The following is a 23,544-nucleotide window of genomic DNA, read 5'->3' on the forward strand; positions in this document are numbered from 1 at the left end:
TTTATCGTGACTTTGTATCTATCGTTAGGGTCGTTCTTTTACGATCAATACATAGTCAAAGATCATGTGATGTTTTGGGAAAAATTAAAGTCGACGATGTTGTAATCAAATATAATCATACCGAATAAATTTAAGATACTAAAAAGTGACAGCTTTAATCATATGTAAATTGAAATTTGTAAGACAAAAGTAGCATTTCATTATAATATTAAAAGAAGAGGCGATCATCAGTTTTTATAAACATTGATTTTTTTATTGTAGGTTTAAGAGACAATCTTTCAAATATCCCTATTCGAAAAAATCGAAGATGTTATTTCACTACTTTAACTAACCTACGAAAAACAGTTTTGTGAAACACTGATAATTATTCAAATTCAAATTTCATTTTACTCAATTGGAGTGGGAAACTTTTGGAGTCTGAAAAGTTTTTATTGAAAAGAGAAAAAGGAATACAATGTGCTTATAGAATGATTAAAAAATAAAAGAATTATTTTATATAGTATTACACATTTAGTTATGAATTATAATGTAAAAAATCCAGTTCAATTTCAAGATTATATTTTTTGTTGTATTGAAATTGAATAATTTCTGGAAATTTGGTATATATACACATATATATTATATATATAAATATAGAAAATTAATATGAGCATTCAATTCGATATTATAATGAGGCCAGAAATCCGCTTGGATGCAAAATGGCTCAAAACAGATTTGAAACGTATTCTCTATCGGGATGGTTTAGCTGAACTTTGGAATGAAATGGTACGAGATGGAGAAATTGTGGGTTCCTTTAGCGATGGCATAGTCAATGCTGCAGGCATAATAGCTAGAAAAGGTATGAAAAAGAATAATAAAAAAGATTTATTAAATTAAGATTAATCATTTATATTAATTGGTCTCATATTGTTTCAATATATTTAGGTGAAAGTGGTCATTATTATTGTAACATGGGTGTATTAGCATGTTCTTGTTGCAATGGAATTTGTGGTCCACAGCATGGTTGCAATTGTGGACCTTGCCAAAAATTAGATGAAGAAGAGGCAGCAAGAACAAGTGCACTTGTAGAAAAAAGTATATTAGCTGAACATATAATGGATTCTTGGCTTTGGGGATCTCAGCCTTGTAAAGAATTTTATTCTAATATAATCTGTAAGATTTGTATAATTTTCCTAACATTTTAACCATTTTTCAGCTATTTGCGATTTAACAACATGTATTAATTTACTAATCAAAGAGCAAAGAAAATTATGTTATGAAGTTGCAAACAGTACCTTGTCTGCTACACGATTAAGACAACGTTTGGTAGTAGCAAGACGATATTTTACAGCTCTTTCTCGTCATAAACCGCAGGAAACTACAGATATTTCAACAACATTAAAACCTACTGCTAAGTTACAAAAAATGTACAATAATCAATTATAAGACTAGAATCGTTTAAATGTCTTATATACCTCGACTATTACAAATATCCTTAGATTACAAGAATTATATGTGTTTAAACGTGCGCGATTTGATTATAAATTGGTGGTTATTGATTATATAATGATAGTTTTAATAGTTCTTTATATATTCTTTAGAATATATATATAATGTTGATGTATCGAAAATATAAATATTGATGTGATTTTAGCGTAAGGCCGAATGAGAAGCCAACATTGGGTTTAGCGCGTGTGGGATCTCGTGCAGCGTTAAATTTCTCATTCGCATATTTAAGACGGGCTTGGCGATCTGGAGAAGATGTAGAATTTTGCAGCGAGCTTTTATCCGAATCGTTGGAAGCCTTGCAATCGTTACCTGAAGCTACGCTTTTCGATGAAACTAATGTTTCTCAAGTATGGTTAGAAGTAGTGGAACGATCAGCGAAATTTTTAAGACAAGTTGTTACAGGGTACTTATATTTTTTAATCATATTTATTTTTTATGTTTTTAGTACACATAATTATATTTTTAGGGACATAGTTAGCGGAAGATCATGGTGTCCTATTCCAATAGCCGATCAGCACACGGCTCTTTGTTTGTTATTAGAATTGGTGACACAAAGAGCTACATTATCAAGTTTATTAGATTCTGTTTGTTTGTTACTTCATCTAAGTGGTAAACACAAACATCAAGATAATCGGGTAATGCCACCTGGAAGTACGGCACCGTTGATACCACTATTGAGACGATTAAATATGATACCGGCTTCTAAGTCAAGACGAACAGACGCAAACATTGCACCAGGTCCTTGCGAAGTTTTACTGAAGTATTTGAGGCTTCCTGAAGATGATTCCACGTCTGTAGATTTACGAAAAGCTGCGGTTATAATAATGTGCAATCTAAGTAGATTAGCTGCTCCTCTCCTGCCTCCAATTATCACTGATAGATTCCAGAAGAATCAGAATCAAACGTTTCAAGAAGTTCTAAGTTGGGGAAGTGGAAAATTAAGCAGTGGATCCTCTCCATTTTATTGTGATGCGATTGCAGAGCTTGGAATCAAACAACTTTGTTGTACTGAAAGAGCTCTGATGATTCTCTCAATTAGTGGAAACGTTTACATGATGTATTACGGGTCAGAAACTCAATATCCCCAAAGAGTATATGGATTTTCAGAGAAGCCGGTTACAATGATCGCCTCTCATTCCGACGGTACACACTATCTAGCCTTAACACAAGATAGTTCTGTTTATTCGTGGGGGAATGGTGATGGTGGACGATTAGGTCACGGAGATAGAGTATGGTATGATGAACCAAAGTTGGTCGAAGCACTAGTTGACAAAAATATTACATTCATAGCATGCGGAAGTACGTATTCGGCAGTTCTTAGTTCGAACGGTGAATTGTACACATGGGGAAGAGGAAATTACGGAAGGCTGGGTCATGGAAATTCAGACAACGTCTTGATTCCTACGTTAGTGACCGCTCTAAACGGACACATGGTTGTGTATGTGGCATGCGGTAGTGGAGATTCGCAGACTTTATGCGTCACAGCGTCTGGTATAGTATTCTCATGGGGTGACGGAAACTATGGAAAGCTTGGTAGAGGAGGCTGCGATGGATCTAAGACGCCAAAGATAGTTGATAAGTTGTTGGATATAAACGTGGCAAAAGTGTATTGCGGTGGACAATTTTCAGCAGCTTTAACTGCATATGGTGAAGTTTATACCTGGGGAAAAGGAGAAGGTTATCGACTGGGACATGGTAACGAGGAACATATTAGATATCCGAAAGTGATCGAGGTATTGAAGCCGAAAAAAGTGAAAGAATTATGTGTAGGAAATTTTCACGTATTGGCATTAACAGAGGATCAATTGGTATATGGATGGGGTAGAAACGATTATGGTCAAATAGATCCGGCATTGGGCACTGTTGTGCCCGAACCGACTCTTTGTCCAACGTTATCCGGCAAGAATATAATCGGTTTAGCTTGTGGACTGACACAAAGTTTTGCGTGGTGCACATCAGCTTGGTCAGTCGCGAACAGAGTAGCTTTCGTCGTGGATATTTGTGAGGAAACTTTCCGATTGTTGGATACGTTATTGAACAAGGTATGCGAAGGATTGCCAGGCACACGGCCACCTACCCAGGATCGTGAATGTTTAGCGGTTGCAACGTTGAATTTGATCCGATTACAACTACACACAATGATAACTCATAACATCGATAGCAAGTCAGTCGGATTATCAAATACTCCGTTATTAAGCTCGTTGAAACAACGATGTGTTACGCTCGCAAGCAGCACCGGCATTCTAGCTACTATCCAAGAAGCAGCTCAAGCCGTTTTACAGACTGGTTGGAGCATCTTACTGCCGACAGCGAACGAACGCGCAAAAACATTATCGAATTTCTTGTCGAAAGCGAACTGCAGCAATTTTGAGCAAGTAAATGCTAGCAACGGTCAGCAGTTCATGGCAGACTTGTTAGTTTCTAGCCTAATGGCAGATGGTGGTCTGGAATTAGCGTTGAAGACCGCGGTGAAGGCGGAGACGAGCGAGCTCGCCGACGAGAAGGAATTTCTCGCGAGTAGTAACGTGAGCAAACCAACCGATACGAAACAAGCAAAAGAATTGAATTCAGAAAAGAACAACACGAGTATATCGTTGTTACAATTGGTGAAACAATTGATCAAAAACGGCACATGTATCACACAGTCTAAGTTATTGCTCACCCAACAACTGATTCGTAGTCACGAGGAATCGCAAAGAAACGATAACTCTCCTAGTTTGAATCTTCTTTTAAAATTTCAACGATTATTAATTGCTCAAGTATACGAGTGTATTGATGACGTTGGAACGAAAAAGTTGCGCGATCAAGAAATGCTTGGTGCAGAGTCTCTTTTAAAGAAATATCTCTCGCAAATTTGCATTCATATAATCGAAATAATGTCGTTCGCGGCTGAATTAGCCAACACCAGCATCAAACAGTTCGTATTCGTTAGTACCGTTCTAAGAGGCGACATTGTAAACGTTTTGCTACCCGAACTGGTTACTTGTCTTATTTTGTTGCAACTTGACTATCCACTGTTACTTCTAAATATGAATTGGATGGATGTAATGGCGCCGATGTTGGACGCGCTCGATCGATTCAACAAATTGGTACCGACGATAGAGAAAAGCGAAACGGACGACCTTTCTTGGCCAGGCATCATAGCCCCGCAACATGGCAATAAAATATCTATTTCGGATGAACCTTCGACCATTCGTTGGGCCGACTTGGAGAACCACAATCGCGATGGTGGCTTTTGGGTGGTAGTAAACAACAACGTATATGATGTTCAAGATGTTCGATTCGACGGAAGATCAAATTCGTTGGAAGGTCTGCAAAGAACCGTGACTAACTGGGATGTTAGCTCCGGTACCGAGACAAACATGTCATCTTCTCGTGGCCAACTACCGCGAACCATGATGGATTCTTATTTCGTTGGGCATTATTGCCATTCCGAGCCGGAAAACACTGAGATTACGATCGACGTGACGGACGTATGCTCTTGTTTACTTGACACGGAAAGAGCTTTAGGTTTTCTTTTAGGATTACATTCTCATAGGATGCGGCAGAGTTTACCGTTACAAACTGCCGAAGAGGAAGCTGGTCGCTGGTTAAACGCGAACTTTTTTCGAGGTGGATTGCAAATCTTACAACCACCGAATCCTTACGAGGAGGAGAAAGGAGAAGCGAGGAGTAATACCTCGACAGCCGCGAATTCACCGACGGAACCTCCCCTTCCTATCCGTACCAAGAATGAACTGCAAAAGGAACGACGAGAGGATGACCGAGTTACAACGTTCATTTACGCCCTAGCCGAGACTCATAAAACCGACGCTCAAGTGCATTCCTTCCTAACGATAGTCGACAAATATTCGAAAGCGAATAATCTTTTAGCGCATACCGAATTTTGCGGCGATCACCCGGTGGAGGAAGTTAGCCGACTTTTAATGGCGGTCATATTAAAGCATCTTGCGCTGGGTTATCAGGCGATAAACCTAATTGATCATCAAGAAACAGGAAATGAAAGTAGTCCGAAACTTACCAAACAACTGGCCGAAGTGATTAGAGCAATTCATCAAACCAAATGGAATTTAATCAGAATCAGACAACAACAGAATAGAAGTTACAAGGAGGTGTGTGCTCCAGCCCAAGAGAAGTGTAGGTTTCTTTTGCACGAGGTGAGGTCGGCGACCAGTTATGAGATTAAAGGGCTACAGGATCTAAAGTTATTGTACACTGTTGCGAAATTTCGGAAAACGGTTAAAACGATGATTAGGGACATTCGAAAAAACAAAGATTCCACGCTGAGCAAGCCAGAAGACATTCTAAACGCTTCGATTCAGAATGCAAAATCGAAAAACAAATCCGACGAAGATACATCAATCGTATCGGCAACAACGATGATGACGCCGGTAACGATGACGATGGCAATAACAACTTCAACAACGACTATAACGTCATCGACGATGATAACAACAACGACAGCGGCAATGATAACGACGACGTCGACGACGACGACGACGACGACGACGACGACGACGATGGCAACAACGATGATGACGTTAATGACAACAATGACGACGACAACAACAACGTCTACACAAACGCCAACGGCAACGCCAACGACTACGATGACTACATTAACACAGATGTCAACACCGATGCAGACATTGACGCTAAGCTCGATCTCGATTCCGAGTTCGACTCAGAAAGAAACGAGCGGTAAACAGTCTCTAGCATCACCAAGATTAGAAAATTTATCAGGCAACAAGAAAACTAAGATTACAGAAAGAATGAGACAGAAAACTTTGAATATCGATTCAAACGAATTGATGGTAAATATCATAAATTTTGTGATCACCGAGGACGGTGGAGACGTAGAAACTCTACGTCGAGCCATGTATTGTCAGATGCAGCGGGCAAAATTACGCGAGCAAGGAATCCTAATGATGCAACAATTGCTGAAGAAGGATTATCTAATAACATCGGTAAAGTATTCGTTGTTAAACGGTTGGCTCGGTCTATCCCACGAGAATAAGTCTTTAGCTGATGGAATAACGCATTGCCTCGAAAACATTCAGTCAGTAACACCCTATCAGAAATCGAAGATTATTCTGGCCGAGGCAGAAGTAACTTCTTGGGCGGTGCAAGCTTTGCGAGCGTACGTTGTTCAGGCAGAATTGCCGAGCAATCAAAAACCAGCGAAAATCAGCGATAAGAGCAGTTTGAATCAGGGAACGTACACTTGGCTGCGAAAGTTACCCAGGGCAAGATTTTTGTTGACTATATTAGGCATACTAACCAATTATCAGCATGCAAACGAAGTCGGATTATTAATAAATTCTGGTTGTGTTTCGAGTATTTTAACATTACTCAGGCAGATCGGACCATCGACATCCACGGAGACGGACGCAGACGCCGAAGCGGACGCGGATGCGAAACCAAAAGATGTGCCGGTAACGGTTATATACGAGGACAGTTTGGAGAGGAGCAAACCGCAAAGCGTTCAACTGACTGGTAGCGAATTGGCGGCTATGATGAAAATTGGTACAAGAGTGGTACGTGGTGTAGATTGGAAGTGGGGAGATCAAGATGGTCCTCCACCGGGTGAAGGTCGAGTGATCGGAGAACTCGGCGAAGACGGTTGGATTCGCGTACAATGGGACAACAGCACCACCAATTCGTATCGCATGGGGAAGGAAGGAAAGTACGATTTAAAGCTGGCCGAACCGCCAACACCGCCAGAAACCGACAGCGAGAGTGATACGCCGCACAATCTGGCTAAAAACGACAAAAGAAACGATTTGTTGGACGTGCACCCGACAACTTGTCTAAAATCCGCCTCCGTTACCGTACTCCGTGTTCTTTTGTTCTGTTGCGGAATCGAGGCCGACCGGGTCACCCCTTCCGCCATAAAGATACTCGCCTCTGTGTTACTCGGTATCGTATCTGCTGCGTACAAGTCCGAGTTTAACACGCACTCTCAGCTCGCGCGAGAACATCACGAAACTTGGGCGACTCTGGGCTCGTTGAGAGCGATCGCCAAGTCTACGGAACTCTGTAAATCTCTGAGCACCAGGGCCTGGATCAATTTCCTTTTGAACATAATTGCCGAACAAAGGAATCCTGATTTGGAAAAACAGATAATGGCGGTGCGTCTACTCACCGCTGTTTTACCATCTTGGTCGGCCGACAATCCTATCCAGATGCCCTTCCTTGAAAAAGTCTTTCGTATATTAGGACATATCGCTCTTAGCTGCAATCTGGGTGTTTCCTCAGAACTTTATTCAAATAAATGTCGCGTCTCCTTGACTGCTTCTCATAGTTCCACTGTGGTCGAGGAGCTTGTTTCGCTGACCAGATTTTTGCATTCCCTCTCAAAGTGGAACGCGACGGTGAACACTTTTCTCGCTTCGAAGTTATCACTCGCTTCGGACTTACTAAGCGACGGTCCACTCTTTCATATACAATTGAACGAGAACGGAGGTGAGAACAGCGTAAACATACAGGATACGGTAATGGCGGCTCTCATCGTCGTCGGAGGTCTTGACGATAGACCGAGGATCGGTGGTTTGGTTGAAGTTGACAGACAGGTCGGTACCATATGCAAATTTACCAAACATTCGAAGATTCTCGTACAGATACATGATGAAACGAACGGTGACGCGCGCAAGAAGATTCTGTTTTTCAGCATGAAGCGACTGTGCGAAAAATTTCGTTTGGATCGAATGCCCATGCCTGATTCTTTCGTGTCTACTTGGGCCAATTTATTGTTGGGTCATCGGGGAATGGACAAGAGACCGAACGGTATGCCGGTAATAGCCGGTTCTGTTAACGCATCTATTCTACGTAATCAACAGCAACAACTTGCTGCGTTGAACGCCGGGAAGGCTTTGTTGGATTATCAGACAAAGTTAAGAAAGATACTGAAATACGTGATTGACAGTAATAACAGTAGCAGCAATAGCAACTGCAGTAATGGTAACAACAACAATAACAGTCATAACAACAACAACAACAACAATCACCAGCACAACCATCACCATTATCATTACCATCATCATCGTTATCATCATCATCATCATCACTATCATCTCCATCATCATCATAATAACGGACACATCGACGAGGAGAGTGGTTGCGACGTGGATGGCCGGCAATGGGACAAGGACGCAATTAAATGTGCTATGGTCACTGTTAGTCGTATCGATCAGGTCGATGCCGATCACGATGGAAACAACGACAACAACGACGACGGTAACGACGTGGAAGAGAATGATAATGAGGAGAACGATGACGATGGTAACGACGACGACGAAGAGGAGGAGGGTGAGCACGATAATATCATAACGAATATAGTCGACAGTAGCAGAAACAACGGTAATAGTAGCAACAGCGATAAAAACAAGAACATCAACAACAATGACAAGTTTGAGAACGTTGGAAGCAGTAATCGAAACCACGAGCGCGTCGAAGGTAATCTCGTCAACGGAGACATGGATGGCGAAGATAATTATATAGATGGCACGAATAGCAACGTCGATGGTAGAGGAGACGGTCGCACTAGACGGACGACTCTGTTCCAAGAGATGTTAATACGAGCTACGAAACCACAACCATTGAAGCCGATATTTAAACTTAAGGAATTGGAAGAGGCCGCTCTAGCGGTTTCTCAATATTTGGCTTCCGAACTGAGACATTCGCCAATTCAAGGAACGACGACTACGATGACGACAGCGGCGACGATTCCTGGGCCGGGAATGGGAATGGGAACAGCATCAACATGCGGTTTAGCGTCTGCGTCTGCATCGGCGTCAGGAACGGCCATGGCAACGACAGCAGGTCCATTTTCGGAACCAGATTCTCCCGCATCCGATTGTTCCTTGGTATCGTTGACGTCTAGTCAAAGGAAACATTGCAGAAGTAGCGGAAGGAAAAGTCCTCCGCCGATGAGTCCTCTTGTTGCGCAACTGACGGAAATGGGTTTCCCGAAGAGGAGCGTGGAATTTGCGATCAAAAGTTTGAGTACGGCAGTTGGGCTCATCACGGCAGAAAGCGTGGTGGCCTGGCTCCTTGAAAATCCTGACGCAGCGTTGAGTGATAGCGAAACGTTATCCAGTGTATATGGGTTATCCGATCCGGAGGATTCGACGAGCGAAAATATCGATGAATCTCCGTCAACGCACGACGCTGTTTCTTCTTCGATGATACCGCCGAATTATATGAAACGTTCCGATTTCTTGTCAGTTGACGAATACGCGATCTACGTGAGGGATAATCTAATACCGGGTATGTTAGTACGGTGCTGTAAAAGCTACGAGGAAGTGGAATACGGCGACGTTGGTCAGGTGATAAAAATCGACCCGGAAGGTTTACACGATTTGAATGTTCAAGTTGCGTGGCAGCGCAAAGGCGGTACTTATTGGGTAAGGTTCATCCACATAGAACTTCTTGGTCATCCGCCAGCGATACCAGGCCCAGCCACGCTGAAGATTGGTGATAAAGTAAGAGTGAAGGCTTCGGTGACCGTACCTAAGTATAAATGGGGTACGGTGAACCATCAAAGCGTCGGAGTGATTACAAGCATAATAAACAACGGGAAAGATGTGTCGGTCGATTTTCCGCAACAAAGCGGTTGGACCGGTTGCGCGATAGAAATGGAGCGGGTCCCCTCCTGCCACCATTCGGTCTCGTGCAATTCGTGTCACCTGTTACCGATATCCGGCCCGCGATTTAAATGTAAGTATTGTGAAAGTTATAATCTGTGCGAAAACTGTTTTTATACGAAACGATGCCACCGACACGGGTTCAATCGAATCGTGGAGCCAGGTTCGGCGGCGGTATATGCTGGCAAGCCGGGAAGGTATCACAGGCAAGACTACACGGAATCGTCCCTGATCGACGACTGGTCTAAATGTATACGAACGTTGAGCGTTTCCTCGCGAGAAAGTTGGGCGACACGGCTAGTGGATGGATCTGGTCTTTACTGGCAGAGTTGCGGTTCTCAGGGGAAGCATTGGATTCGTATGGAAATGTTGCCGGGCATACTGGTGCATTCGCTAAAAATAATGGTGAATCCGCAAGACAGCAGTTATATGCCATCGCTGATCGCGGTAAACGTTGGCGAGTCGTTCAATAGTTTGGTAGAATTGGCGACGATCAGCGTACGACATACTGACACGAGCGTCCTCTTACTCCAGGATACCAAAGAATATTACTCTTGCATCGAAATAGCGATCAAGCAATGCCGGAACGGTGGGATAGATTGCAAGATACGCGGCCTTCAAATAATCGGCAAGAGAAAAATGTTTGAGAATCACTTGGCAACGTCCGTTTCATTTCTGGCCTCGGATTGGGAGATCGTTCAAGAGCAGATGAACTTACAGCATGGATCCGAGCCACCGCCCCAACATTCGGCCGTCTACGTCTGGGGATTGAATGACAAAGATCAACTCGGTGGACTGAAAGGATCGAAGATTAAATTACCGGTTTACAGCGAAGTTCTCTCGAAATTAAAACCCGTTCACATCGCTGGTGGCAGTAAAACTTTGTTCGTGGTTAGCCAGGAAGGGAAATTGTACGCCTGCGGAGAAGGAACGAACGGTCGACTCGGCCTTGGGGATGACAGCAACGTGTGCGAACCGAAGCTCATTCCCTTCTTGAGCCAGTATATGATCAAAAAGGTGGCTGTACATTCGGGTGGAAAGCACGCGTTGGCCCTCACCCAGGACGGCAAAATCTTCTCATGGGGCGAGGGGGAGGACGGCAAGCTCGGTCACGGGAATTCTGTTTCCCTGGATAAGCCAAGACTGATCGAATCTTTAAAGTCAAAAAGGATACGTGATATCGCGTGTGGGTCCGGACACTCGGCTGCGATAACCAGCAGCGGAGAGCTATACACCTGGGGACTAGGGGAATACGGAAGATTGGGCCACGGCGACACAGCCACGCAAATGAAGCCGAAACTGGTACAATCTCTAGTCGGTCAGCGCGTGATACAGATCGCGTGCGGTAGCAGGGATGCGCAGACAATGGCATTGACAGCTGACGGATCGGTATACTCATGGGGTGACGGAGATTTCGGTAAACTGGGTCGGGGAGGCAGCGACGGTTGTTACACGCCCCTGTTGATCGATCGACTGAATGGTTTGGGAGTAGTGCAGATCGAATGCGGAGCTCAATTTTCCCTGGCATTGACGAAATACGGCGAGGTATGGACGTGGGGCAAAGGCGATTACTTTCGACTTGGTCACGGCAACGATCATCACGTTCGGAAACCAACGCTGGTCGAAGGACTTCGTGGAAAGAAGGTAGTGCATGTGGCTGTTGGTGCTCTTCATTGCTTAGCGGTTACGGACACTGGGCAAGTATACGCTTGGGGTGATAATGACCATGGTCAACAGGGAAATGGTTCCACGATCGTTAATAAGAAGCCATCATTGGTGCATGAATTGGACGATGCGAGAGTTAATCGGGTATCTTGTGGCTCCAGTCACAGTATTGCCTGGGTCTTGACCGATCAACCGGCGACCAACAATCAAGAACCTGTCATGTTTCCAACCGAGAAAGATCCACTTGGTCAAATATCGCTAACATTCAAAAGCATTGTCAACCACGGTACGGATACAACGGATTCAAACGGCTGTCCAGTACCCTCTTGCTCCACAATATCGTCCACCATTCCCTCCGCGAACAGCGACGAAATTACCAGCACCGGTGACACGATCGTTCACAATTCCGGCCAATCCTGCGGCAACAGACCTTCTCTCTCGAGCATCATTCTCTCGCTAGAAAGTAACGTAGCGAAACAACAAGCATTGCAACACGTGATAAACGCTCTTCGTATAATACAAGCTCGAATCATCGTAGTGACAGCATTGCAAAGTCATTCGACGTTAAAATCCAACACTGGCAATACCGGTGGCAATGTTTACGGTATTAACATTGGAAACGGTGGTACGGTAGGTTGCTTGGTGAGCGAAGTGACGGTGCCGGACGGAACTGTTACCGTTGGGTCGACCAACATCACCTCAGGAAGTAGTCATAATCACGTCTATCAGAATGTAGGAGACAGCGCGCAAGGTGGTGGAGAAGCACCAGCGAACGCGGCAGAATTGGTTAATCTGGTGAACAATAGTCCGCGAACGAGTCCCGAGTCCGAAGATTATCCGTTGGCGGCGGTGTTTCCCTCGATGTCCAGTTCGGCCAGTTTGTCTTCGCGTGCCTCAAAAATGTCAAGCAGTGCGATGAGCGTGATCGCAGCTACTCTCACATCTAATGCTCAAATAGTTGGTGAAGGACCCGCCGCTGATCCTAACTTGGATGATTTTACATGCACGTTGACAGAGGAGGACGCCAGAATGCTGGTCGATCTTCTAAAATTGGCGGTTGCCAATAGAATATGCAGAGGAGCGAAAGAGACGATATCCTCGGTACTAATCGCACTAGCAAAAACGAACCATTCGATTCGTAGTATGGTGCTGGAGCTTTGTATCACGGAACTGGAAGACACGGTGGCAAATTCGAGTAATAGAAGTAACGTACCTCAACCGGTCGTACAAGAAAGTCCACATCCGTACATAGATGGTACCACGTTGACCGGGCATGTGAAGGTACCCGGCGCGGAAGCTCTCAGAGTTGAATTCGATCGGCGTTGCTCTACCGAGAGACGTCATGATCCGTTGACCATCATGGATTCCAGCAATCGAATACTAGCTGTGAAATCCGGCAGAGAATGGAGCGAGTGGGCTGCCGAGATTCGAATCTCGGGCGACGAGCTCAGATGGAGATTCTCTTCGGACGGTTCGGTGAACGGTTGGGGATGGCGATTCACCGTCTATCCTATACTCGCGAGTCTCGCACCGCATGAGCTAGTCTCGGACAGAGCTGTTCTATCACAGCCAGCTATCGCGCTTGCTGAATCTCTTTTGGACAACACCCTGATCACCTTGGATAGGAATATCGCCACTCGATTAGCTGCCACCCTGGCTCAGTGTAGTCAACTGAGCGTATTATCCGCTCAACAACGAATGTGGGCGTTAAAAAAATTGCAAGTCGTTTACACCAGTGGACCGGGCATACGTCCAGAAGTCGCGCTTTCTTCGCTCCTCGGCTCTTTACCTCAAGCATTACTCAAACAATACACTTATGAAGATCCTTTGGTCCGCGGTGGGAAGCAATTGATGCACAGCGACTTTTTCAAGGTTCTTGTCGCGCTTGCCTGTGACCTCGAATTAGACACGATGCAATGCTGCACGGAAATTCACAAATGGTCTTGGTTCCGAAGGTACTGTCTATCGGCACGGGTCGCCAAGTCTCTCGTAAATCGGACACGCCTTCCAAAGGCGTTTTGTCTCGAAGTTACCAAAAGAATTAACGAGATGATCACGGACGGAGAGGGAAATACCAAGGATCATGAGAGTCACGAGTTATTCAAGCAGGAACACGACGAGCAACTGTTACAGTGGCTGAATCGCAGGCCGGAAGATTGGACATTATCGTGGGATGGTTCCGGAGCAATTTATGGTTGGGGACACAATCATCGCGGCCAATTGGGTGGACTCGAGGGAGCAAAAGTGAAACTACCTGTTCTCTGTGAGAGCTTGTCCGCGCTTCGACCCGTCCAGCTCACCGGTGGAGAACAAACTTTATTAGCAGTCACTGCTGACGGGAAGGTCTATGCAACCGGTGAAGCTTCTTTTTTTCTCTTTCTCCTCCTCTGATCCAACTTCTCCTTTACTGAATCTTATTATTTGTCTTTACGGATAGGTTACGGTGCCGCCGGGCGTCTAGGTATCGGAGGAACGGACTCTGTTATGGTACCGACTCTTTTAGAATCCATCCAGCATGTTTTCGTTAAGAAGGTGGCCGTCAATTCAGGAGGTAAACACTGCCTTGCTCTAAGTTCTGAAGGACACGTTTATTCTTGGGGAGAAGGAGACGACGGAAAATTAGGTCATGGAAACAGGTTGTTGTACGACCGACCGAAATTGATCGAAGAGTTATTGGGGACCGAGATCGTTGATATAGCTTGCGGTGGCCATCATAGCGCAGCAATCACAAGTGCCGGTTGGCTTTATACTTGGGGAAAAGGTACAGCAGGGAGTCAGAGAAAAAAAGGATAATAGAACAAGAACGAATGAAAAGATAAATAGAAGCAAATCAAAACGCATGTATAATCCAAGCAAATATAAGATTTATCGATTACAGGGCGATACGGGCGACTAGGTCATGGAGATAGCGAAGATCAATTAACACCCAAACTGGTTGAAGCTCTGCAAGATTACAAGGTAATCGACGTAGCATGCGGAAGTGGTGACGCGCAGACTCTTTGTGTTACCGATGATGATAACGTTTGGAGTTGGGGCGATGGAGACTATGGAAAATTAGGTAGAGGAGGTAGCGATGGCTGTAAAATTCCAATGAAGATCGAATCTCTCGCAGGACTTGGTGTTATTAAAGTTGAATGCGGCAGTCAATTCTCGGTAGCTTTGACAAGATCGGGAGCAATATATACATGGTAAGGATCCGAATCATCGATCTTTCGACGACGATTTTGATTTGTTCATCGATATCAACTATCTCTCTTTCCTTGTCTGCCCCTTCTCTTCCCCTTTCATATCCTTCACATTATTCTTAAGCAGTTAAACAGTGGATGATTAAATTTTATACATAAATAGGGGTAAAGGAGACTATCATCGTTTGGGTCATGGAACAGATGATCATGTTCGAAGACCACGTAAAGTAGCAGCCCTTCAAGGGAAAAAGATCATCTCGATAGCAACAGGTTCATTACATTGCGTAGCATGTACCGATAAGGGAGAAGTTTTTACTTGGGGAGATAATGATGAAGGCCAGTTAGGCGATGGAACAACAAGCGCACTTCAGAGACCAAGACTGGTCCATGCGTTACAGGGTAAAAAGATAACTCGGGTTGCTTGTGGCAGTGCTCATACTTTAGCATGGAGTACAATGAAAGCTACTCAAAGCAGAATGCCTGCTACTACACCAATGGAATATGATTTGGTAAAGGATTTACCTTTCCCCGTGTTACACAATCGATTAGTACTTCTCCATCATTTTGCCGAATTACTTTGCCCGTGTTTGCCAATGTTCCCAATCACCGGTCCCGTCAGCTTGAGTAAATTGGCTCCTATGTTAGTATACAGCATTAAAGAAGCAACTTTTCGTAAAGTGGTTCAAGCAACTATGGTTAGAGATCGACAACACGGGCCAGTAATAGAATTAAATCGAATACAAGTAAAGCGAGCTAGAAGTAAAGCTGGATTAGCGGGACCAGATGGCATTAAATCCGTTTTCGGACAAATGGTCTCTAAGATGTCTTTGTTAACGCAAGATGTGCTCTTCTTTCCTCATAGGGTCTGGAAAGTAAAGTTTATCGGTGGGTTAAATATAATTTTACTATTCGATACGAACAATGAAAAAGAAAAATATAGAACAGAAAAAAGAAGCTTGAGAACTAACAAGAAATACAGATTAATATATACCTTAATAAGATCGTCTCACATTCTCAACAGGAGAAAGCGTAGACGATTGCGGTGGTGGTTATAGCGAGAGTATAGCGGAAATATGTGACGAATTACAAAATGGTTCTTTACCTTTACTTATACCAACGCCGAATGGTCGAGACGATAACGGCACTAACAGAGATTGTTTTCTTCTGAATCCAATGATCGATTCACCATTACATATGAACATGTTTCGATTTCTTGGAATTTTAATGGGCATAGCAATAAGAACTGGTAGCCCATTAAGTTTGAACTTGGCAGAACCTGTGTGGAAACAGCTCGCAGGTATATCCTTAACACCTGCGGATTTGACCGAAGTTGATAGAGACTATGTTCCCGGATTACTATGCATCCGAGATATGGAGCCTGACGAAAAGGTATTTCAAACTCTTGAAATGCCATTTTCCACACCGTCTGCTGTAGGACATGATATACCTTTGTCCAGCAGGTATTTATTTTATCGTAAATATTTTTCTTTATCCCTACTTGATGATTCATTTACATTAGCATTTATCTATATAGCTTTTGTTTTTTAATAAATGTATCATCGACATCGATTCTTCTTTTCAGGTATCGAAAAATTACTCCAGAAAATAAACACGAGTATGTCCAGTTGGCATTAAATTATAGATTACACGAGTTTGATGCTCAGGTGGCTGCTGTTCGCGAAGGGATGTCAAAAGTTATACCTGTACCCTTCCTCGCGTTGTTCAGCGGACCTGAACTAGAAACAATGGTTTGTGGTAGTCCAGATATACCACTTACTTTATTGAAATCTGTTGCAACTTATAAAGGTATAAATATCAACAATACATTTACCGATACGGTTGAATTTTCTAAGTCTTACAATCTCTACTTCTGCTGTTTTAGGCATTGAAGCCACTGCTCCTTTAATACAATGGTTCTGGGAAGTAATGGAAGAGTTCTCCAATCAAGAAAGATCTTTGTTTCTACGATTCGTTTGGGGTAGAACTCGTTTGCCACGAACAATTGCCGATTTTCGTGGAAGAGATTTTGTTTTACAAGTAATGTCAAGTAATTTTTAATACCTTTTTACAATTGTTTATTTGTTATTCTTACTTTTTCTAATCCATTTTAGGTAATGGATAAATATAATCCACCGGATCATTTTCTTCCTGAAAGTTACACATGTTTTTTCCTCTTGAAAATGCCAAGGTATTCGTGTAAACCAGTATTGCGACAGAAATTAAAATATGCAATACATTTTTGCAAAAGCATCGACACCGATGAATATGCTAGAGTACAAGCTGCGACCAATTCAGACACCGAAGAAACGGACAGCCTTGCTAGCGAAGAGTACATATCGCTTTAATAAAATTGATTCTGCAATTTTTTTTCCTTACAATTAACTTTCTAATCTCTTCGATTAATGAACAAAATTGGTTACCAATTGGTAGAATAATTTCTGTAAGCCAAAGGAAAACAACAAACGTCACTTTCCTCGTTTTTATTTCGATTAAGTGTAAGAAATATTTTTGCTTGTAAATTTGTGTAATTTAGATTTATTAAGCGTAACAACTGTACCACACTCTCTCTCTCTCTCTTTCTCTCCCTCTCTCTCTCTCTCCTTGTCTTTCTCTCTCTCTCTCATAAATACACACGCGTGAATTATTAAAAATGTATTATAAAAGCTGTATTACTTGGCATCGAAGATACTCTAGAGTATTATGAAATTTGACATATTTATTATTACAAACCATAATATTTAATATATAATTTTTCATATATACATATATGTATTATTTATATGCCTGCGTACACGTAATCTTTTCACTTATTTATTTATTTGTATTTATATTTAATATCTGTATGATTGAAAGACTGTATGTATTTATGTATGTACTTTATATATATATATCTATGTACGCATGAGCATACTGACATCCGAATTACATTGTTGTATATCTTCATTTGCCTTTTATAATTGTTGTTATGAAAAGACGAGAATAAGAATTACGAATTAATTGTTATTACGGAACACGTATGGTTGGTTTACGTTGAACGATATTTTTGAATAATATTTAATTTTACTTATTAAAAAAGTAAGAAATATCGTGGAAAGAATGCTAATTAATAATATCATATTGTTAGATACATATGAAATTTCATTAAATTTGTTTCTATTAAAGATTATTTTTATATTTTGCAAAATAAAAATATAATCATAAATAATTCTCATTGCCTTTGTTAAAGAGTATTTATAATAGAAATAAAATAAAAACGATTTATTTGGTAATTATTAACAATGAAAGATATAACAAAAGTTTCATTCTTTCCATATAATGATAATTCTTATATCAGAGACAAACAAGCTAATTAATCGAGGTATTTTATATTTTCATATCAATTTAAAAAAAATATATTACTTTTTAAATTCTTTACATATAATTGCACATCAATACAAGAGAATCATCACTGAATATTGTAGAAGATTAATGAGTATATTTGTTAATGTGAATTGATAAATGTGGTCATTAAAAAGATAAAATACAAATAGAACAGTTTGACTGTATGGAGTGTATCATTGGGATAATGTAAATTCATACTGTTTTTCTTCATATGAAAAACATGTTCCATTTAATAAAGCACAAGGTATTTGTAGCTGTTTGTTTTAGTTCATATAGAAATTACTAAGATTCTAATAAATTATTTTCAGTTTCATAGAGTGTGTATTAATTACACAAAATCAGTAACAAGAACACTGAATTTATCATCCACAATACAGTTACCAGATTATGCAGATGTTGTAATAGTAGGTAAGTAACAAAATTTCTAAGTATTTTACATCCTAATGTTCAAAATAACTTATATATTAATATATCACTTTCAGGTGGGGGTAGTGCAGGCTGTAATGCACTTTATCATTTAGGGAAATGTGGCATTAATGCTGTGCTATTAGACAAATCAAAACTAATGTCTGGTACTACGTGGCACACTGCAGGTCTTACATGGAGTATACGAGGTCCAAGTGATGTTGAAATGGAATTATTAAATACAACAAAATTTATTTTTAACTCCCTAGAAAAAGAAACTGGAATAAATCCAGGATGGATAAACAATGGTGGACTTTACATTGCACGTTCCAATGTAAATATTCATTATATTTGTTTCCTTTTCCTCTTCTTATTCTGAATAATCATCCATTTAATGTTACTATTACTCTTACTGTTATAATTGTCGTTATCATTAATATATTTTTGTTGTTATTAGCATTTAACATTATTTACATATTACAGGAACGATTAAATGAATATAAAAGGCTAGTTACTGGTTCAAAAGCTTTTGGCATTCAAGCACATTTAATTTCTTCCCAAGAAGCAAAAGAGTTATTTCCTTTGTTAAATGAGGACACTATTCAGGGAGCATTTTATTCTTCAGAAGATGGAGCTATTGATCCGACCATGTTAATTAATGCTTTAACAAAGTCAGCAAAAAGTAATGGTTGTCAGGTAATAATTATTTAATAAGTCTCCTTTTTTTCTTTTACAAACAAGAACAATAATCAGAAAAAAATATACTAATAAAGTTATTAAAATTGTTTAGATTATCGAAGATTGTCCTGTTACGAAGATACTCACAAAGGAAACTATTGAGAATAATAAAAAAGTTTATGCTGTAGAGACGCCATATGGAGTCATAAAAACAGATGTTGTTCTCAATGCTGCTGGAGCTTGGTCAAAGAGTGTAGCAAACATGATTAATATGAATATTCCTCTGACACCAATTAAGCATGCTTACATTGTTACAGAACCCATAAAAGGATTGCAGAATCTTCCAAATATTAAAGATCCTGATACGAGTGTATATTATCGAATTCAGGGTAGCTCAATAGCTATAGGTGGTTATGAACAGAATCCTATTGTATTATCATCTGTGAGTCTACATTAATTCATTGTCACTTTTAACACATAATCAACAAGTATCTTGAATGTATCCAAAAAAGGAAACAATTTTGCCAATATTAATCATATTCTTTGTTTACATAAAAGGCCCCAGAACATTTTTCATTCTGCCTCTATGAATTAGATTGGAATGTCTTCAATGCACATCTAGAATCAATGATTCAATTGATTCCTAAATTATCAACAGTTGGAATAAGAACTACAATATGTGGACCAGAAAGTTTTACTCCTGATCATAGACCAATTATGGGTATGAAAAAATACTTTTATATATATATATATATATTACACCTTTTATTTCTTATTCTAATTTTCAATTCTCTAATTCTAATTTTCATTGCATTCAAAAGGTGAAGATCCAAATTGTTCTGGATTCTTCTATTCTTGTGGTTATAATAGTGCTGGAATGATGTTGGGAGGTGGATGCGGAGAACAAATTGCACATTGGATAATTAATGGTCGGCCAGATAAATACATGTTTAACTATGATATCAGAAGGTGAAATTTATCATTTCTTTATTTTTTTTTTTTTTGTTTCAATCTTATCTGATCATTCTAATACTTCTAATTTTATATTTATATCTTTATTTGATTCATAGATTTTTACCAGAACAAAGAAACAACAAGGTCTGGATACATGAGAGATGTCATGAAGCCTATGCAAAAAATTACAGCATTATATTTCCACATGATGAACCATTAAGTGGAAGAAATCTTAAAGTGGATCCTTTTCACAGTGTAAGATAAAAATAGTTATGTATAGTGTTTTTATTTAATGACATCAATAAATAAATGTTCTACTGAATGCATCATGACAAAAACAAAGCATTCTTATTTATTTAATGTACCGCAGTTACTTGTCGAAGAGGGTGCTATTATGGAGGAATGTCAAGGTTGGGAACGTCCTGCATGGTTCTCTCCAACTAACAAAGTAGAAATTCTGTCATATGATTATGGTGGACATTATGGCACAGAAAAGAATCAAAATGATAATTATCGTACAATATTAGAAAAAGAATATAGCTTTAATTTCTCACCATATAACGAGATAGTAAGCTATTGAAATTGAAATATATTTAGAAAAAGAAAAATAAAGGTAAGAAGAAAAGAAAGTTATCAGTAATAAATAATTTTTCGTTAGATTCGGAAAGAAGTTCTTGCTTGTCGTCAAAATGTTGTTTTGTTTGACACATCTCACCTTGGAAAATTTTATATTTGTGGACCTGATGCTCAAAATACGGCAGATTATTTGTTCACGGCAAACACGAATTGCAACTTTAATAAAACAATTTACACTTGTATGCTGAATCATGCTGGAGGAGTTGAAACAGATTGTACAGTTACAGTGTTGGAACCTGGCTCAAGTGGAATTGTAAATCCGGTATTTAAAGAAAAAGCCTTTTATATTGGTAAATTAATTTTTAAGTAAAATAGTATTAAAATAAATTAATGTTACTATCACGAATTATGAAATAGCAAAGTCTTACTTTTGTTGTTAGTCTCAAATGGTATTTCAATTTATCATACATGGGCTCATATGAAGAAAGCAATAATGGAAAAGGGTTTTGATGTATCTTTACATGATGTTTCTGAGCAAATTGGTATTTTATCCGTGCAAGGACCTAATAGGTACCGTATTATGTACATTTTTATTATTCAAACTCCAGTCTATAAATAAACGCATCTACTTATAGTCGAAAAGTAATCGAGACATTAATTGAGGATGAAATCTCAGATGAATCTTTTAAATATTCAACTACAAAACTGGTAAAGATTAAAAACGAAACGATACGTTTAATTAGACTTAGTTTCGTTGGTGAACTTGGTTTCGAATTACATATTCCAAAATCATCTTGCCGAATAGTTTATAAAACATTAATAAATTGTGGTAAATCACATAATATAAAACATGCCGGTTATCGAGCACTGCATAGTCTCAGTTGTGAAAAGGGTATGTGACTAATTTTAATTAGTTTACTAATGTATATTATTAATATGATTAAATTTTTCAGGCTATCTTCTTTGGGGTTTAGATCTTAGATCAGATGATAATCCCATTGAAGCTGGGCTTGAATCTATTTGTCGCAATACTGGAGAGTACTTGGGAAAAACAGCTGTCGATCGATTGCGAAAAATTGGTATAAAAAAGAAATTGGTGCATATTTATTTAAACAGGCATGTATTGTAAAACATTATTATAAAATATAATTTTCATGTTCAATTTTGATAAAATAATACTAATAGCATATATTATGACAGCACTATTCCATTATGGGGAATGGAACTTATTTACAGAAATAAATGCCTTGTTGGTTATTTACGTAGAGTAGAACAGGGATACAGCAATGGAAATGTAATTGGGCATGGGTAAGTAAGATAATATTGAATGTAACAATAAAAAGTTATAGAGCTAATATTGATTAATATTAGGTACATTAAACATCCAAATGGGGAAAATGTAACAAAGGAATTTCTAGAAAGTGGTAATTATGAAATTGAAGCTATGGGGAAACGATACACAGTAGATCTTTGCTACTGAAATATATTTGATCTCACTAATAAATTATTATTTTAATATATGAAAATACAATTTTCAAGTTCAAGAGATCATTAAAAATTGAAACACTTGTGTTTCTCTAATATATCTATATTTACCCTGCTAAAGGATTAGCATGTATAGTTACACTGTTTATTCGAGTTTCTGTAAGCGGTCTGTAATTTTTAGGATTTACTGGTAATTTTTCCAGCTGTTCAAGAGTTTCTAAACCATCTATTACCCTAAAAGTAATAATAAATTTATTCATTAAATACATCAAATATTAATTTCTTATTTATGATTTGAACACTAAAATAAATTAGAAAACAAGTTTACCTTCCAAATAAAGTATATTTCAAGTCCAAGTGTGGTTGAGGTCCATATGTTATAAAAAATTGACTTCCATTCGTATTTGGACCATTGTTAGCCATAGAAATCAATCCTCTTGCATTATGTTTCAATTCTTCTTTAAATTCATCTTCAAATTTACGATTCCATATTGATGTTCCACCTTTACCAGTATGCGTAGGATCTCCAGTTTGCACGATAAAACCTTTTATATTTCTATGAAATAAACAATTGTCATAGTAATCGCTAGCACACAAAGCGAGAAAGTTCTGTAAAATAAATATGTAAACTTAACACAGTCATAACCTTAACAAATAATTATTATGAATCCAGAACGTAAAACAAGTGTAAAAAGTTCTACCTCGCACGTTTTTGGGCATAATTCGCAAAATAATTCTATTTTTATATCTCCAACGTCAGTATGTAAAGTTACGCTCTGTAAGTGAAAATTGCTGATAAATTGTTACCATTTATGTATATTAAAGAATATGCAATTTGTAACACTAATGATAAAAATAAAAATAACACTCGTACCATCTTCAATAAAGTGATCGATTAATTTGTAAAAGAGAAAACATATCATTTATTATGGTATGCATTCACTACACTATGCGTCAATAAAAAAAAGTGAACGTACATCGATACGTATACGTATCGACAGCCATGTTGAATTTTATAGAATTACCAACGAAATCAAGTGTATGAATTTACTTCAAAATGAAATCGAATCTTTATTAACATA

General features: G+C 39.5%; 4 protein-coding genes across 6 annotated transcripts in view; 2 read left to right on the top strand and 2 right to left on the bottom strand.

Moving 5' to 3' along the window:
* LOC132905385 (protein SDA1 homolog) overlaps nucleotides 1-21,479 on the bottom strand; it is a 39,184-nt gene extending 17,705 nt beyond the window's left edge. Inside the window, exon 1 of the mRNA XM_060956653.1 lies at nucleotides 21,470-21,479. The gene's annotated coding sequence lies outside the window, so the exon portion shown is untranslated. The remainder of the gene's footprint in view (nucleotides 1-21,469) is intronic.
* Nucleotides 55-18,528, top strand: LOC132905374 (E3 ubiquitin-protein ligase HERC2). Of its 2 annotated transcripts, none has more exons than XM_060956602.1 (13): nucleotides 55-178; nucleotides 262-838; nucleotides 925-1,125; nucleotides 1,196-1,406; nucleotides 1,634-1,891; nucleotides 1,955-14,154; nucleotides 14,236-14,559; nucleotides 14,677-14,986; nucleotides 15,147-15,868; nucleotides 16,005-16,443; nucleotides 16,566-16,789; nucleotides 16,866-17,020; nucleotides 17,095-18,528. In XM_060956602.1, exons 2-13 carry the CDS (start codon nucleotides 646-648, stop codon nucleotides 17,326-17,328), a joined length of 15,471 nt encoding a protein of 5,156 aa, XP_060812585.1. In that variant the 5' UTR covers nucleotides 55-178; nucleotides 262-645; the 3' UTR covers nucleotides 17,329-18,528. The 2 variants fall into 2 exon arrangements, with proteins under 2 accessions (XP_060812585.1, XP_060812586.1); XM_060956603.1 differs by having other exon boundaries at nucleotides 85-178; nucleotides 269-838.
* LOC132905386 (sarcosine dehydrogenase, mitochondrial) lies at nucleotides 18,518-22,541 on the top strand. 2 transcript variants are annotated; one of them, XR_009657789.1, is made up of 14 exons: nucleotides 18,518-18,608; nucleotides 18,673-18,772; nucleotides 18,847-19,103; nucleotides 19,253-19,465; nucleotides 19,560-19,889; nucleotides 20,006-20,168; nucleotides 20,269-20,416; nucleotides 20,518-20,656; nucleotides 20,772-20,969; nucleotides 21,060-21,327; nucleotides 21,418-21,547; nucleotides 21,613-21,869; nucleotides 21,931-22,285; nucleotides 22,349-22,541. XR_009657789.1 is itself a non-coding variant. In XM_060956657.1 (13 exons), the coding sequence occupies exons 1-13, from the start codon at nucleotides 18,576-18,578 to the stop codon at nucleotides 22,104-22,106; spliced, it is 2,412 nt and encodes an 803-aa protein (XP_060812640.1). In that variant the 5' UTR covers nucleotides 18,518-18,575; the 3' UTR covers nucleotides 22,107-22,541. The 2 variants fall into 2 exon arrangements, 1 of the variants encoding a protein (XP_060812640.1); XM_060956657.1 differs by having other exon boundaries at nucleotides 21,931-22,541.
* LOC132905432 (peptidyl-prolyl cis-trans isomerase-like 3) lies at nucleotides 22,445-23,498 on the bottom strand. Its single transcript, XM_060956739.1, has 4 exons — nucleotides 23,337-23,498; nucleotides 23,164-23,238; nucleotides 22,791-23,071; nucleotides 22,445-22,696 (listed from the first exon to the last, which is right to left on the bottom strand). Exons 1-4 carry the CDS (start codon nucleotides 23,337-23,339, stop codon nucleotides 22,570-22,572), a joined length of 486 nt encoding a protein of 161 aa, XP_060812722.1. The 5' UTR covers nucleotides 23,340-23,498; the 3' UTR covers nucleotides 22,445-22,569.
* Nucleotides 23,499-23,544: the final 46 nt, after the last annotated feature.

This window comes from Bombus pascuorum, chromosome 3, assembly GCF_905332965.1.
Source record: "Bombus pascuorum chromosome 3, iyBomPasc1.1, whole genome shotgun sequence".
NCBI classification, from domain to species: domain Eukaryota; kingdom Metazoa; phylum Arthropoda; class Insecta; order Hymenoptera; family Apidae; genus Bombus; species Bombus pascuorum.

What these genes read in the sequence shown, in the direction of transcription:
- LOC132905386 (XM_060956657.1), top strand. Translation starts at nt 18,576, where the DNA reads ATGAAAAACATGTTCCATTTAATAAAGCACAAG. An exon ending in TTTACATTGCACGTTCCAAT is followed by an intron (nt 19,104 to 19,252) that starts GTAAATATTCAT and finishes TACATATTACAG; the next exon opens with GAACGATTAAATGAATATAA. An exon ending in AAGTGGATCCTTTTCACAGT is followed by an intron (nt 20,657 to 20,771) that starts GTAAGATAAAAA and finishes AATGTACCGCAG; the next exon opens with TTACTTGTCGAAGAGGGTGC.
- LOC132905374 (XM_060956602.1), top strand. Translation starts at nt 646, where the DNA reads ATGAGCATTCAATTCGATATTATAATGAGGCCAGAAATCCGCTTGGAT. An exon ending in CTGGAAAGTAAAGTTTATCG is followed by an intron (nt 15,869 to 16,004) that starts GTGGGTTAAATA and finishes CATTCTCAACAG; the next exon opens with GAGAAAGCGTAGACGATTGC. An exon ending in ATCTGTTGCAACTTATAAAG is followed by an intron (nt 16,790 to 16,865) that starts GTATAAATATCA and finishes CTGCTGTTTTAG; the next exon opens with GCATTGAAGCCACTGCTCCT.
- LOC132905432 (XM_060956739.1), bottom strand. An exon ending in TATGCCCAAAAACGTGCGAG is followed by an intron (nt 23,072 to 23,163) that starts GTAGAACTTTTT and finishes TTTATTTTACAG; the next exon opens with AACTTTCTCGCTTTGTGTGC. An exon ending in AAATATACTTTATTTGGAAG is followed by an intron (nt 22,697 to 22,790) that starts GTAAACTTGTTT and finishes TATTACTTTTAG; the next exon opens with GGTAATAGATGGTTTAGAAA.